Here is a 17,413-nt window from a genome sequence, read left to right as displayed (position 1 = left end):
CACTGTGCTGCCCTAGTAACCTCAGAGTTAAGGAGAGAGTTACAAGTTTAAAAGTCAACAGCAGTGGAGGAATGGTAATATAGTTACAAGTCAGAGGAATGTGTGAATTGGAGGTGAACTTGCAGGTGGTGATATTCCCATGCATCTGCTGCCTTTGTTCTTCTAGGTAGCAGTCACAGGCTTGTGGGGTGCTGTTGAAGGAGCCTTGTTGAGTTGCTACTGTGCATCTTGTAGATGGTACAAACTGCAGCCATAGTGCACCAGTAGTGAAAAGGTGAATGTTTAAGGTGCTGAACGGGGTGCCAATCAAGTGGGCTGTTTTGTCCTCTACTATGCACCTTCTTGATTGTTGAAGCTGCCCTCAACGGAAAGGTGGAGAGAATTGTGCCTTGCCACTGATGAACAGACTTGAGAACAGGAGTTGAGTTTCTTGGCACAGAATACAGAGATTCTGACCCACTCTTGTAACCAAGTTTCTGGTCAAGACCAACCTCCAGTATGTTGATGGTGACGGATTCAGCAATGGTATTGCTGTTGAATGCCAAGGGAGGTGATTACATTCTCTTTTTTTGGAGATGTTCATTGCCTACCATTTGTGTGGTATGCGTATTGCCACTTATTGGCCCAAACCTGAATATTATACAGGTGCTTCAGTATCTGAAGAGCTGCGAACATTGTATATTATAGGCGAAGATCCCCACTTCTGATCTTGTACGATGGAGGGAGGCTAGGAAAGGAGGTGATCAGGCTACTGATATAAAGCAGGATGTAGCTACATGGAGGGATATTTATATTCTGTTCTATGTTTCAGTCGTCAGAATAATTGCACACAGCAGCAAAGAACACTTACTGCATTTCTTTCACAACAGGGGGATATGATCATGCAGGACAAGTTAGAAAAGGAGAGAAGTCACGCCAAAAATGTTGTGGAAGAGTACATATATGACTTCAGAGATAAACTCTATGGGCCGTTTGAAAAATTTGTCAGTACTAAGGTAAGTTTATCATTCCATTCAAGATGCTAGATCCATAAATGAAACTGACCATAATGGGGCAAAGAAATCCAGGATGAGTAAGTTTTAGTTCAAAGTATTCCTCTCATTTTATATCTATATTTCATATTAAAAATCTTGTACCTATAAGACATTGGAACAGAGGTAATAATAAAAATCTAATAATCTTTATTAGTGTCACAAGTAGGCTTACATTAACATAGAACATACTTAGAGTCTGCACCAACCCACATAAGCCCTCACTTCCACCCTATCCCCGTAACCCAATAACCCCTCCTAACCTTTTTGGTCACCAAGGGCAATTTAGCATGGCCAATCCACCTAACCTGCACATCTTTGGACTTGTGGGAGGAAACCGGAGCACCCGGAGGAAACACACGCAGACATGGGGAGAACGTGCAGACTCCGCACAGACAGTGACCCAGCAGGAAATCGAACCTGGGACCCTGGCACTGTGAAGCCACAGTGCTATCCATTTGTGCCTCCGTGCTGCCCTACTGCAATAAAGTTACCATTCAGCTCATCGAGTCTGCTCTGCATTCAAATTTGATCACAACTGATCTGATGTGATGATCCTAAATTCCACCTCCCTCCTCATCACCATAACCCTTCATTCCCTTACTGATTAAAAATATGTCTATCTCAGCCTTGAACAAACTTTTTTTTTGGAAAATCTTTTTTTTTTTAAATAAACAATTTCATGGAGGTATTTTTGGCATTGTAAACAGTTACAGTGCACAGTAATGTACAAATATTATCACAAAGCAGAAACGTAGTGCAAAAGACCACTCCTCTCTCATAAACAGTACCCGTCTATTTATCCCTCCTATTCTACTCTAATCTACGCCACGCGCCCCCTGTAGACTCGATCCGAGCCATCCCTGGCCCTGGCACCCGGGAAGCAACATACTTTCCAGGAGTCTCGTTCGCGACCACAGAATCTCCTATCCGTTCCCCTAACCATGGAGTCTCCTATCAATATTGCTCTTCTATTCTCCCCCTTCCCTTCTGAGCCACAGAGCCAGGCTCAGAGCCAGAGACCTGGCCGCTAGGGCCTTCCTCCGGTAGGTCATCCCCACCCCCCAAACAGCATCCAATAACGGTATCCTTGTTTTGAATGGGAACGGCCACAAAGGATCCCTGCACTGTCTGCCCGTTCCTTTTCCTTCCCCTGATTGTAACCCAGCTACTCTTGTCCTGCACCTTGGGTGTGGCTACCTCCCTTTAACTCCTCTCTATCACCCCCTCTGCCCCCGGATAATCCAAAGTTTATCCAGCTCCGGCTCCCTAACGCAGGGCGGAATTCTCCCCCCCCCCCACCCCGCCGGGGAATCGCCGGGGCGCCGCGCGAGTCCCGCCACGCCACCCAGACACCCGCACGCTCTCTCCCCCCCAAAACCACGCCGCGAGAATCACGCCTGGCCGCTCGGAGAATCGCCGTTTGCAAAAGGCGAGCGGCGATCCTCCGCCCCGGATGGGCCAAGCGGCCACCCCAACACAACAGGTTCCTGCCGGCGCCGTCCACACCTGGTCGCAGGAACTGCGTGGGAGGCCTCTGATGGGGTCTGGCCTGCGATCGGTGCCCACTGATTGGCGGGCCGGCCCCTCTAAAGGAGGACGTCCTTTCCTCCGCCGCCCCGCAAGATCCATCCGCGATCTTCTTGCGGGGCGGCCTCGGGGAGGACGGAAACCGCGCATGCGCGGGTGACGTTATTTACACCACACCGGCCGCGTCATTGACGCGCTCCACTTTTTACAGGCACCCAGGCCCAGCGCGCGTAAAATACACGACGCCACTCCTAGCCCCCCGGGGGTGGGAGAATAGGGTGCTGGGAGCGGGCTCCAACGCCGGAGTGAAACACTCCGGTTTTCACTCCGGCAACAGGACTTTGTCTCCATTTCGGAGAATCGTGCCTGCGGACTCTGAGGAGCTGGAGTTGGGTGCACTTCCCTCAGGTGTAGTCAGTGGGGACACCTGTCCCTCACCACTCATTCTACAGGAGGACCATGCCACTGCCCTGGCCTCCATCCCCTCTGATCTGAATTCCCAAAGAGATTTAAAGGGGAAAAAAAAGAAAAGACGGAGCACCTAACTCCCTCAGTCACCAAACTTTCACTATGGCACACAAATGCACCCAAATTCAGCACTCTGTGCAAACAAAGTCAGCATTGTATGAAGACTCACCTTTATACTGTTTGACTCTAGTCTCAGAAAATTGGCCTAATCCAATTAACTAATTAACAAGCTGCAGCTGCAAGTAGAGCCTCTGTTTAAAACTGGTTTAAAACTCACCCACTTCTCCCAAACAGAAACTAGGGGACCTGGGGTGGAGGGTGCTGCGCATGGCAGTGCCGTGCAACCATTGATTAAATCACTTCACGGCCTTGCCAGCGACCTGCCACTTTTGCGGCCTGGTGGAGACTGTGGAGCATGTGTATGTTGTTTGTCCTAGGCTGCACTCCCTTTTGGGTTTCTTGACAACATTGTTGTTGAGGTTTTCTTTGCACTTCAGCCCCACGCTCCTGATCTACGGACATCCGGTGCGGAGGGGGGCGGGGAAGACGGAGGTCCTCCTCGTGCACCTGCTCCTGGGCCTGGCCAAGCTTGCCATTTATAGGTTATAGGTCCAGGCAGCGGGCGACCGAAGGGGTCGTCCAGCCTGACTGTCTGCCCAGCTTCCGCGGCCTCGTTCGCGGCCGGGTGTCCCTGGAGCGGGAGCATGCGGGATCCACGGGCACACTCGAGTCTTCTGTGCTCGGTGGGCACCGCAGGGGTTGGAATGCCTTATCGACCCCGATTTGCGCATTTGGGTTTTGGATACGTTTTTGTTTACCTTCTCATTCTTTTTGGGCTGTGCTCCACTCGTTTTTGGGCACTCCCCTTTTTTTGTTTTATCTATCAGTTACTTTATGTTCTTTTGCTTGGTTGTCACACCGAGCATCACCCCCCTGTAAGTGGCGAAAGCTGGTTTAACTCCTGTTACGTGTAAATAAACGTACAGGTCATCGCTCACGAAAAAAAACCACAAACAAAAAAAAAACTAATACAAAACAAACTACATAAACAAAATTTTTTTTATTTTTATTTTTTTTGCGGACTTCCGGGTTGCGGCGATGCAGAGCTAAGCCGCGCGATTCGGCAGCTCCCGCGAAGACGGACTTTTAGGCCCGCTAACGGAGCCCCAACGGCACTTTTTAAATAACCAACCCGTGGGGAAGGAAGGAGAAAGGTCCCCTACTAACCTGCATGGATCGGACCAGCAGCGAAACGGCGAAAAAAGCGGCCCTGGAGCAGCGGGAGAAGAAAGGGAAAAAAAGCAAAATGGCGGCACCCACGGACAAAGAGGAGATGCAAGAGTTCATCAAGCGCTGCTTCGAGGAGCTGCGCAAGGAGATGGTGGCGTCTATGCTGGCAATGATTGAAAGACTTGGAGCAACCCAGAAAGCCCAAGAGGTGAAGATCCAGGAGATCCAGGAAAAAGTGAGTGAGAACGACGACGAGCTCGTGTGCCTGGCGGAGAGAGTGGAGCGGCACGAGGCGCTGCACAAGACGTGGGCGGGAAGACTCGAAGACCTGGAGAACAGGTCAAGGAGAAACAATTTGAGGATCCTGGGTCTCCCAGAAGGAGTGGAGGGGGCCGATGCCGCGGCATATGCGGGCACAATGAGCAGGACGCTGATGGGTGCGGAGGCCCCCCCGGGATTGCTGGAGCTGGATGGGGCGCACCGAGTGCTAGCGAGGAAGCCCAAGGCAAATGAGCCGCCAAGGGCGATGGTGGTGAGATTTTGCCGGTTTACGGACAGAGAGAGGGTCCTGAAATGGGCCAAGAAGGAACGGAGCAGCAAATGGGACAATGCGGAGATCAGAATATACCCGGACTGGAGCGCGGAGGTCGCTAAGCGGAGAGCGGGTTTCAACCGGGCCAAAGCGGTGCTGCATCGGAAAGGAGTGAAATTTGGAATGTTGCAGCCAGCGCAACTGTGGGTTACACATAATGGCCAACACCACTACTTCAAAACGCCCGAAGAGGCGTGGACCTTTATACTAACTGAAAAATTGGACTCTAATTGAGGGTTTGTGTGGGAGGGGGGTGTTTGAGGGTTGAAGTATGATGGTTGTTGTACATAGGGGGTGAATATAAATGCTATATGGGCTGGGGGAGCGGGACAAGGCCACGACAGGAGCTGCGCCATGGGGCGCGGGGTTTTCTTTCCCGCGCGCGTCAAGAAAGGCGGGAAGGGGAACGAAGGAATGTACATTGATTGGGAGATTCCCACACGGGGGGGTCAAAGGGATGGCGGGGGAAGTCGGGGTCAGCAGGTGTCAGCTGACTTACGGGAGAGATATGGGGGGAGCAAAAAAGCTAGACGGGGATCTAGCGGGGGGGGGGGTTGCTGGTGCCACTGGCCGAAAGAGAACGGGACACAGAAGAGGTGGCTGGGACGAGGGTCCCCCGGTTGGGGGACTGGAGAGTGAGGGAGACGCGGACAAGGGACTGGCCCAGAAAAGGAGATGGCTAGTTGGGGGAGGTGGGGTGGGGGGGGGGGGGGGGGGGGGGGGGTGAGAGTCCCTCCAATCCGGCTGATAACGTGGAACGTGAGGGGCCTGAATGGGCCGGTGAAGCGGGCTCCAGTGTTCACGCACTTGAAGGGACTGAAGGCAGACGTGGCAATGCTCCAAGAGACACACCTGAAGGTGGCGGACCAGGTCAGGTTAAGAAAGGGATGGGTAGGACAGGTATTTCACTCGGGATTGGAAGCGAAAAATAGAGGGGTGGCAATTCTGGTGGGAAAGCATGTGTCATTTGAGGCCAAGACTATCATAGCGGATAATGGAGGGAGATATGTGATGGTGAGTGGTAGGTTGCAAGGGACGTGGGTGGTGTTGGTAAATGTATACGCCCCGAACTGGGATGATGCTGGATTTATGAAGCGCATGTTGGGGCGCATTCCGGACCTGGAGGTAGGAGGACTGATAATGGGAGGGGACTTCAATACGGTGCTGGACCCAGCACTGGACCGCTCCAGATCAAGGACGGGAAGGAGGCCGGCGGCGGCCAAGGTGCTCAGGGGTTTTATGGATCAGATGGGGGGAGTGGACCCATGGAGGTTTGCAAGACCGCAGGCCAGGGAATTTTCTTTTTTCTCCCACGTACATAAGGCTTACTCCCGGATAGATTTCTTTGTTCTGGGCAGGGCGCTCATCCCGAGAGTGGAGGGGACGGAGTATTCGGCCATAGCCGTTTCGGACCATGCCCCGCACTGGGTGGAACTGGAGCTGGGAGAGGAGAGGGACCAACGCCCACTGTGGCGGCTGGATGTGGGACTGCTGGCTCATGAGGTGGTGTGTGGGAAGGTGAGGGGGCGTATTGAAAGGTACTTGGAGGCCAACGACAACGGGGAGGTGCGAGTGGGGGTGGTATGGAAGGCGGTGATCTGGGGAGAGCTGATCTCCATCAGAGCTCATAGGGAGAAGACAGAGGGAATGGAAAGGGAGAGGTTAGTGGGGGAGATCTTGCGAGTGGACAGGAGATATGCAGAGGCCCTGGAGGAAAGATTACTTGGGGAAAGGCGACGGCTCCAGGCGGAGTTTGACCCGCTGACCACGGGCAAGGCGGAGGCACAGTGGAGGAAGGCGCAGGGGGCGACCTACGAGTATGGGGAAAAGGCTAGTCGGATGCTGGCACACCAGCTCCGTAAGAGGACGGTAGCGAGGGAAATAGGGGGAATCAAAGATGGAAGGGGAGCCATGGTTCGAAGTGCAACGAAAATAAATAAGGTATTCAAGGCCTTCTATGAAGAGCTGTACAGATCCCAGCCCCCAGTGGGGGAAGGGGGATGAGGCGATTCCTGGACCAGCTGGGGCTCCCGAGGGTGGAGGAGCAGGAGGCGGTTGGTTTGGGGGCACCAATTGGGTTGGAGGAGTTGAGTAAGGGTTTGGGGAGCATGCAGGCGGGGAAGGCCCCGGGGCCGGACGGGTTCCCGGTGGAGTGCTATAGAAAATATGTGGACCTGCTGGCCCCGCTACTAGTGAGGACCTTTAACGAGGCAAGAGAGGAGGGAACCCTGCCCCAGACAATGTCGGAGGCGACAATCTCCTTGATTTTAAAGCGAGACAAGGATCCACTGCAATGTGGATCGTACAGGCCGATTTCGCTCCTCAATGTGGTTGCTAAGCTATTGGCGAAAGTACTGGCCACTAGGATTGAGGACTGTGTCCCGGGGGTGATTCACGAGGACCAAACGGGATTCGTAAAGGGCAGGCAGTTAAATACCAATGTGCGGCGGCTCTTAAACGTGATAATGATGACATCGGAGGAGGGAGAGACTGAGATAGTGGCAGCTATGGACGCGGAAAAAGCCTTTGACCGAGTAGAGTGGGAGTACCTCTGGGAGGTATTGCGCAGGTTTGGGTTCGGGGGAGGGTTTATTAGATGGGTTAAGCTCCTTTACAGCGCCCCGGTGGCGAGTGTAGTGACGAACCGGCGGAGGTCGGAGTTCTTTCAGCTGTACCGAGGGACGAGGCATGGGTACCCCCTGTTGTTTGCATTGGCGATCGAACCCTTGGCCATATCACTTAAGGAGTCTAAGAAATGGAGGGGGATAGTCGGCGGGGGAAAGGAGCATCGGGTATCGCTATCTGCGGATGACCTGCTGCTATACGTGGCGGACCCAATGGAGGGGATGGTGGAGGTCATGCAGACTCTGAAGGAGTTTGGAGAGTTCTCGGGCTACAAGAATAATGTAGGGAAGAGTGAGCGTTTTGTATTACAGGCAGGGGACCAAGAAAGAGGGATAGGGGACCTACCGTTGAGGAGGGCGGAGAGGAGTTTTCGGTATCTGGGGATCCAGATAGCCAGAGGTTGGGGGGCCCTACATAAACTGAATTTGACGAGGGTGGTGGAGCAAATGGAGGAGGATTTTAAAAGATGGGACATGCTCTCGCTGGCGGGTAGGGTGCAGTTGGTCAAAATGGTGGTCCTTCCGAGGTTTTTGTTTGTGTTTCAGTGCCTCCCCATCGTGATCACCAAGGGCTTTTTCAAGAGAGTAGGTAGGAGTATTATGGGGTATGTGTGGGCAAATAAGACCCCGAGGGTTAGGGGAGGGTTCTTGGAACGCAATAGGGACCGAGGAGGGTTGGCTTTGCCAAACCTAGAGAATTACTACTGGGCAGCAAACGTGGCGATGATCCGCAAGTGAGTCATGGAGGGAGAGGGGGCGGCATGGAAGAGGATGGAGATGGCGTCCTGTAAGGGAACGAGCCTGGGGGCGTTGGTAACGGCACCGCTGCCACTCTCACCACAAGCCCGGTGGTGGCGGCAACCCGAAGGATCTGGGGCCAGTGGAGAAGGCACAGGGGTGCAATGGGAGCATCGGTGTGGTCCCCGATCAGGGGTAACCACCGGTTTGTCCCGGGGAAGATGGACGGGGGGTTCCAAGGCTGGCATCGGGCGGGGATAAGAAGAATGGAGGACCTGTTCATTGACGGGACATTTGCGAGCCTAGGGGCACTGGAGGAGAAATTTGAGTTACCCCCGGGAAATGCATTTAGATATATGCAGGTGAGGGCTTTTGTGAGGCGACAGGTGAGGGAATTTCTGTTGCTCCCGGCACAGGAAGTTCAAGATAGTGTGATCTCAGGGGTATGGGTCGGGGTGGGCAAGGTGTCGGAAATATACCAAGAGATGAAAGAAGAGGGGGAAGCGCTAGTGGAAGAATTGAAAGGTAAATGGGAGGAGGAGCTGGGGGAGGAGATTGAGGAAGGGCTATGGGCTGATGCCCTGGGTATGGTTAATACCTCCTCGTGTGCCAGGCTCAGTCTGATACAATTTAAGGTGGTTCACAGCGCATTTGATGAGGGCGAGGCTGAGTAGGTTCTTTGGGGTAGAGGATAGATGTGAAAGATGTTCAGGGAGCCCGGCGAACCATGTCCATATGTTTTGGTCATGCCCGGCATTGGAGGGGTTCTGGAGAGGTGTGGCGGGAGTAATATCCCAGGTGGTGAAAGTCCGGGTCAAGCCAAGCTGGGGACTAGCAATATTTGGAGTAGTGGATGAGCCGGGAGTGCAGGAGGCGAAAGAGGCCGGAATTCTGGACTTTGCGTCCCTAGTAGCCCGGCGAAGGGTCTTGCTATTGTGGAAGGAGGCGAAGCCCCCTAGCCTGGAGGTCTGGATTAACGACATGGCGGGGTTCATAAAATTGGAGAGAATTAAGTTTGCTTTGAGAGGGTCTGCACAGGGGTTTTACAGGCGGTGGCAACCGTTCCTAGAATATCTCGCGGAGCGTTAGAAGAAGGTCAGTCGGCAGTAGCAGCAGCCCGTGGGGGGGGGGGGGAAACGAGAGATTGTTTGAGGGGATGGACGAGCGGGAGATGGCATGGAGGGTGGGGAGAAACGGTATGTGCGGCCAAGAGCCAGTGTATAAAGCTATGTAAATATACCATCTTGCCATGTATATATCTTGCTCAGGGAGATTTTGCGTTATTTTGTTACCGGGGGGGGGGTATTGTTTGTAAGGGGGAAAAATTGTGTTGTTAAAAAACCTTAATAAAAAATATTTACAAAAAATAAAAATATGTTTTGCCTTTCTGGTCCTATTAAATTAGAGTAGTGAGACCCTATAAAAGGTCTAACCCAAACAGAAACTAGGGGAGCTGGGGTGGAGGGTCCTGCGCATGGCAGTGCCGTGCAACCATCGATTAAATCACTTCACGGCCTTGCCAGCGACCTGCCACTTTTGCGGCCTGGTGGAGACCATGGAGCACATTTATGTTGTCTGTCCTAGGCTGCACTCCCTTTTAGGTTTCTTGACAACATTGTTGTTGAGGTTTCCTTTGCACGTCAGCCCCACGCTCGTGATCTACGGACATCTGGTGCGGAGGCAGGCGGGGAAGGCGGAGGACGTCCTCGTGAACCTGCTCCTGGGCCTGGCAAAAGTTGCCATTTATAGGTCCAGGCAGCAGGCAACGGAGGGGGTCGTCCAGCCTGACTGCCCATCTTCCGCGGCCTCGTTCACGGCTGGGTGTCCCTGGAGCGGGAGCATGCGGTGACCACGGGCACACTCGAGGCCTTCCGTGCTCGGCGGGTACCGCAGGGGTTGGATTGCCTTATCGATCCCGATTTTCACACTTTAATTTGACGGGTTTTCGATTAGTTTTTGTTTCCTTTCTTGTTCTTTTTGGGCTGTGCTCCACTCGTTGTTTTGGGGCACTCCCCTCTTTTGTTTTATCCATCAGTTACTTTATGTTCTTTTGCTTGGTTGTCGCACCCAGCATCATGCCAGTGTCAGATGCTGGCCTAATCCTGCACGTGTAGATAAACGTGGAAGTCATAAACTCACAAAAAACACCACAAAAACCAAAAAAATAAAAAAGGCAAAAACACATCCACAAAAATATTTCCTTGTTTGTTAAATTAGAGTAGTAAGACCATATAAAAGGTCTAACCCAAACAGAAACTAGGGGACCTGGGGTGGAGGGTGCTGCGCATGGCAGTGTCGTGCAACCATCGATTAAATCACTTCACGGCCTTGCCAGAGACCTGCCACTTTTGCGGCCTGGTGGAGACCTCTCCACTATCTTCCAATGGAATGCTCCTGTCTGATTCCATTCTTAACTTTCTAACCACAGCTAGAGAATCACTTGTAATGGCTTCGTTTTCTGCTCCACAAGTTAGCTCTAGTCTCCCAAGGGTCTATCCTTGGCCAGCTCCTATTTTTCACTGACGTGCTGCCCCTCGGTGACATCAGCTGAAAGCACAGGATTAGATTTTGCATGTATGTTGATGACACCCAGCCCTAACTCACCACCACATCTTTCACGTGCTCTACTGTTAATAAATTACCAGATTGCTTATCGCAGTCATTGTTTTTGGTCCCTACTCCAAACTTCATATTCTACCTCATGACTATATCCCTCCCCCTGGCAATAGTCTGGGATTAAATCAGAGCCCAAAATGAGCATCTGACCTCATTTAATAGAACATATAATTCCTACATCACAGGAGGAGACCATTTGGGATGTCTGCACTGAACCTTTGAAAGAGAACCCTATCTAGGCCCAATCCCATGCCCTATCCCCGTAACCCCATGTAGCGCACAATGACTTACGAGAGAGACGAATAGAGCTGAAGTCGATGAGGCTTTATTAAGCGTGACTTGTTCCCTGCAGTTCAGCAACAGACTGGAGCGGCGGGGAGAAGCCCGGGTTCTTATACTCCGCCTTCAGGGCGGAGCTAGGGGTCAACAGCCAACCAGGACCCGGGATCTGTCAGCCAATAGTATCGCGGCTTCACAGTCCCACATGACCCCTAATACATACTACCACATTCACCCCTTGTTAAAAATGAACCCGGCGGGGTGGTGGTTCGCATGGTGGTAGGGGTTTACAAGGCTGGTCCTGGGAGGAAAAATTTTGGGCATGTCATTACAATCTTAGCCCTACACTGGGCTATGTACAAGGTTTGTGAATTATTTACAATATTCGTAAGAGAAAAGGAACATTTTCGTTACAGTCCAACAACATTCTTGGTGTCACACCGATGCCACGAGTCGAGCGGGTGGTCTGGTCTTCCTCGTCGATCGCCTCAGCCCCGGTGGTGGTGCAGGTGCTTGTTCCAGCGTTGTCGTCTCCGGGAGCGTTTCGGTGTCTGTTTCTGTTTCACTCCTGGTCGGACACGGGAGGAGGACCGATCCTCCCGGGAAGGGGGCGTCGCGGGGTGCGCCGGTGGCAGGGAGGGGGTAATCGGTGTCGAGGGGGTGTGCGTGTTGCCGGCGGGCGCCAGGTCTCGCAGGGAGACCGTGTCCTGTCGGCCGTCGGGGTACGCCACGTACTGCGGGTTCGCGTGGAGGAGGTGAACCCTCACGACCAACGGGTCCGACTTGTGCGCCCGCACATGTTTCCGGAGCAAGATGGGCCCTGGGGCCGCCAGCCAGGTCGGCAGCGACGTTCCGGAGGAGGACTTCCTGGGGAAGGCAAGGAGGCGCTCATGAGGCGTTTGATTAGTGGTGGTACACAGTAGCGACCGGATGGAGTGGAGAGCGTCCGGGAGGACCTCCTGCCACCGTGAAACTGGGAGATCCCTGGACTGTAGGGCCAGTAGGACAATCTTCCAGACCGTGCCGTTCTCCCTCTCTACTTGCCCGTTCCCCCGGGGGTTGTAGCTGGTCGTCCTGCTCGAGGCTATACCCTTGCTGAACAGGAACTGGCGCAGCTCGTCACTCATGAAGGAGGACCCCCTGTCGCTATGGATATATGCGGGGCAACCGAACAGTGTGAATATTAATGACTGGCCGCTGTCATGTCGGGGCGGGGGATGGCGAAGGGGAAACTGGAGTACTCGTCCACCACGTTCAGGAAGTATGTGTTGCGGTTGGTGGAGGGGAGGGGCCCTTTGAAATCCAGTCTGAGGCGTTCAAAGGGGCGGGAAGCCTTGATCAGGTGCGCTCTATCCGGCCTGAAAAAGTGCGGTTTGCACTCTGCGCAGATGTGGCAGTTCCTGGTGACTGTATGGACCTCCTCCACAGAGTAGGGGAGGTTGCGGGACTTTATAAAATGGTAGAACCGAGTGACCCCCAGGTGGCAGAGGTCCTCGTGGAGGGCTTGGAGACGGTCAATTTGTGCGTTGGCACATGTGCCGCGGGATAGGGCATCGGACGGCTCGTTCAGCTTTCCGGGACGGTACAAGATCTCGAGCGGATCGAGCCTCTCGGTGGAGGCTCGATCCTCCACCTTAAGATCTTGTCATTTTTAATTTTGCCCCGCTGTGCATTATCGAACATGAAGGCTACCGACCGTTGGTCAGTGAGGAGAGTGAATCTCCTGCCGGCCAGGTAATGCCTCCAATGTCGCACAGCTTCCACTATGGCTTGGGCTTCCTTTTCCACTGAGGAGTGGCGGATTTCTGAGGCGTGGAGGGTTCGGGAGAAGAAGGCCACTGGTTTGCCCGCTTGGTTGAGGGTGGCCGCTAGAGCTACGTCGGAGGCGTCGCTCTCGACCTGGAAGGGGAGGGACTCGTCGATGGCGCGCCTCGTGGCCTTTGCGATATCCGCTTTGATGCGGCTGAAGGCCTGGCGAGCCTCTGTCGACAGGGGGAAGGTAGTGGTCTGTATTAGCGGGCGGGCCTTGTCTGCATACTGGAGGACCCACTGGGCGTAATATGAAAAGAACCCCAGGCAGCGTTTCAGGGCTTTGGAGCAGTGGGGGAGGGGAAATTCCATGAGGGGGCGCATGCGTTCGGGGTCGGGGCCTATTATCCCATTGCGCACTACGTATCCCAGGATGGCCAGCCGGTTTGTGCTAAAAACGCACTTTTCCTCGTTGTATGTGAGGTTCAAGGCGTTAGTGGTCTGGAGGAATTTTTGGAGGTTGGCGTCGTGGTCCTGCTGATCGTGGCCGCAGATGGTTACGTTCGGAGGTAGCCTTCGAAACAAGCTTGCCAGTGTTTAAAAACTGCTGCCGAGTTCACTGCGTGGGGGCTGATCCGCAGGCATTCCGGGGCGATCCTGAGCTCCATAGTCCTTTAAGTCACGCTTAATAAATTGTAGCGCACAATGACTTACGAGAGAGACGAATAGAGATGAAGTCGATGAGGCTTTATTAAGCGTGACTTGTTCCCCGCAGTTCAGCAACAGACTGGAGCGGCGGGGAGAAATCGGGTTCTTATACTCCGCCTTCAGGGCGGAGCTAGGGGTCAACAGCCAACCAGGACCCGGGATCTGTCAGCCAATAGTATAACGGCTTCACAGTCCCACATGACCCCTAATACATCCTACCACACCCCATCTAACGTTTGAACACTTGGGGACAATTTAGCATGGTCAATCTACCTAATCTGCACATCTTTGGACAGTGGGAGGAAACCAGAGTACTCTGAGGAAACCCACGCAGACACGGGGAGAAAGTGCAAACTCCACACAGACTGTCACCCGAGACCGGAATTGAACCCTTCCCTGGAGCTGTGAGCCAGCAGTGCTAACCGCTGTGCCACTGTACCACCCCAAGACTCTGTTCATGGTCTAACTCACACCAAGTCCCAATCACCTATCACCCGTGTGCTCACGGTCTCGGTTAACTCCCAAATTGATTTCAAAGCTTTCATCTTTATTTTCAAATTGGTTCATTCCTCAAGGCAATGCCGTGACCAAATCCGATTCAAACAATTCTTGGTAGTTAACATCAGTCACCATCAACAAGAGCATTCTCCATGGCAATGTCTCTACCAATCAGAGTCCACTTGTCAGGCAATCAGCACTCCCTTCTCATACAGTTGTTGTTTCCCTTGACATTGGTATTCTTACAATTGTCCTGATGAGTGCAAGACAAAAAGCTTCAACAAAATCTTCCCCCCTCCGCCCAGCAATACTGAGCGTGATTCAGCAGACTCCAGTTGAAGTCTGCTGAACGGAGCGATTAGTGGGGTGTTTTGCGGCGTTTGCAGCTTTTTTTTTGTCTTCTGCGAGGAACTCCCCCCGTCGAGGCCACTCTTTAAGTCATTTCCTGCACTGGTGAGCTCAGCTCAGCTCACAAGCAGAGGAAGACTACTCCTAGATGGGGCACCATTTTTAAAAGCGGCCCTGATTTTTCGACCCCCCCCCCTCAGTGCCCCCCCCCAGCGGTCTCAGGACCCCCCACCCCTCCCACAACTTCACCCAATTTGCCTCTTCCAGGGTCCTCGAGCCCCCCCCCCTCAGCCCACCTCTATGGGCAAGCTCCCCCCCCACCCCGGGCCTGACCCCTGGTACGGGCAACCTGGACACGCTGGCAGTGTGAGTTGGCACTGCCAGTATGCTGCTGGCAGTGCCAGGGTGCCACCCTGCACAGTGCCCAACCACCCAGGAGCCTCAACTCCCCAGCAAGAACCCTTGAGGTTGCGTCACGACAGGTTCATGACTTTGTAAACCCAATGGCGCACAGTTGAGACCTCGCTGACGAGGCTGGTGAATCCTTGCCCCGGGTGAATTGGGTGAGCCATTTAAATGTGCACGTCTGGATCTTGCGCAGCAAGCACGAGATCCAGATCACGACACGCTGCAAGATTACGTAGAATCTCACGAGACGTTTCAAGCATCGCGATTCTCAATGAAGACCAGGGGAGGGGGTGGGGTATGGTTGTCTTTGAAAAATGTTTGAAGGCAGCACAAGCTGCTAGATGCAGAGACAGTCGGGTGAAAGGCTAGTGTCGATCCGGCACTTAGACCCAACTGCAAAGAAACAGTCCTATATCCCTCATCCTTTCCCCAATACACGCTCTCATCCTCCATCCACCCCATTTCATGCTCCTCAACCCACCCCATGGCCCCCTCATACCCTCCATATCAAGCTATAGCCCCCTATCCACCCCCCTGGTGCTTTATAACCTTTAACCCTCACCCTGGACCTATCCAAAAGGGTACTGCACCTCTACAAACAACTCAACCCACCCCTCCAAATATGGTGCGGGCTGGTTCAGAGGTGGGGCTTTTTGAACTGAGCCTAGGGCACAATTTTGGATAAGCTGGGGATCCTTTCCATTGCCTCACAGTTTGCATTCCCACCTTGTTTTATCATCAGCAAATTTGTCTGTGACACACTCCGTCCCGTCATCCAAGTCTTTAATATCGACTAAACAGCGAGGGCCCCAATGCGAATCCCTGTGGTACTCCGATAATTGAAGCCACTCCTTTTTTCACTTCATTGTAATGTTAGTGTAAGCCTACTTGTGACAATAAAGATTATTATTATTATAAAACCTATTTCTTTGATCAACCTTTTGGTCATTTGACCAAATCTCCTTATGTATTGGTTTTGCATTTTAGTTTATCATGCTCTTTTGATGGACTTGGAACAAGTGCTGGTGACTACCGTGTGCCATTTAAATAAATAACTGCACTGATTGTAGCACTCAGCTGATGGCAGGGCAGGCAAATGAGAGGCTGCCCACCATGGAGGCAGCATGAAAACTGCAATTTTGTTTCTTTCTCCAAGTGGCTAAAAATACAGCTGAAAAAACCTGCCAACGCGAGGCAATTATACCGAAGGACCGAATGGATGCTTTTGAATGATGACTGAATTACATTGGTTTGTTGCGGTCTAATTAGTCCTTCTTCACTGCAGTCTACATCTGAACTTAACTCCCTCTGTGTCATGAGAAATTGACTGGTAATAAGGAGCAATTCTAGTGCATGCATACACTGAAATATCCTAATTACTTCTCTTTTCATGCAATTTTCATCATGTCTAAACATTTCCTATCGATAAATAATGTTTGACTGGCTTAGCCCATCTCCAAAGCAGATTCCACTATTCATTCACTGTTAGGATAATCACAATCAAGCCATTCACTTCCTTCTGGAACCTTCTCTAAGGGCATGATCTACTCGAGCGAGAGCACAACACGGCCGGTAGATCCTGGGAGAGGCCCTCCGCTTTATCTCTCTATCACTCGCAGGATATACATTAGTCTCGCGAGGCGTTGGAATCAGAATCTCGCCCAAAATGGGTGTGACCAAACGACACGCACCTATGTAGGCAGGCGTACCCTGGATCTACCAGCCTTTACAGCGAGGCTGCAGCCGGGTGCCGTTCAGTACAGGTCCACACAAAAGTGGACCAGGCGGAACGGCACCCGAGGGGGTCTCCCAGAACAACGGAGGCCCCTTGGTGGCCCCCTGGAACTCCCTGGAATGTGGGCACTTTGGCATTGCCACTGCCATGATGCCTGGGTGGTAATGCCAAGCTGGCAGGAGCACTGTCAGAGTGGCACTGCAAAGGGTCAAAAAAGGAGAGTGGAGGGGGTATGAAGGGTGAGAGGGTAGGGGTCTCTGGAAAATGAATGGGGAGAAGCAATTTGTGAATGTGAAAGCTGTAGAGAGGATTTGTGAAAATGGTTCCAAGGATGAGAAGCTTCAGTTACTTGAATAGATAGAGACTGAGGTTGTTCTCCGGAAAGAGAGTTGGAGGAAATTGAGAAGAAGTATTTCCAAAATTGCAGTGCTCAGAATTGGACACAATACTCCAACTGAGTCTAATCAGTGTTTTGTAAAGCTGCACTGTAACTTGTTTAATGCTTCAACCGAAAGGTCAGGATCCCATTTTCCTTTTTCACCACTCTTTCAACCTGATTCACCCATTCCAACAACCTATCTGTGTTCTTCTGAAATTTATCTCCATTCCCCCTACAGTTCCCCACACTTCCAGGTTTTGTTCCGCTGTACACCCAAGTTGTGGTCCTTGGGGAGCATCACTAGAAAGGCTTCTCCAAACCAAGAAAGCCTTCTGCTTCTTGTCACTCAACCAATTTTGCTTCTATATTATCATTGTCTCTCTTATTCCAACTTCTATCCTTACTCCTTTTTCCCCTTAATACAAATGAAATATTTCAGTAAATTATAAACATACACTAACATCTACATTACCCTCTATA

At 52.3% G+C, this 17,413-nt stretch overlaps 1 protein-coding gene across 2 annotated transcripts in view; it reads left to right on the top strand.

The window, feature by feature from the left end:
* hsph1 (heat shock 105/110 protein 1) overlaps nucleotides 1–17,413 on the top strand; it is a 114,112-nt gene that overhangs the window by 76,999 nt on the left and 19,700 nt on the right. For both annotated transcript variants that reach the window (XM_072476982.1, XM_072476983.1), the window contains exon 14: nucleotides 870–995. In XM_072476982.1, coding sequence (XP_072333083.1) covers nucleotides 870–995 — 126 coding nt within the window. The remainder of the gene's footprint in view (nucleotides 1–869; nucleotides 996–17,413) is intronic.

The sequence above is a fragment of the Scyliorhinus torazame genome, chromosome 15, assembly GCF_047496885.1.
Source record: "Scyliorhinus torazame isolate Kashiwa2021f chromosome 15, sScyTor2.1, whole genome shotgun sequence".
Taxonomy (NCBI): domain Eukaryota; kingdom Metazoa; phylum Chordata; class Chondrichthyes; order Carcharhiniformes; family Scyliorhinidae; genus Scyliorhinus; species Scyliorhinus torazame.
This window is presented reverse-complemented; position numbering and strand designations above follow the sequence as displayed.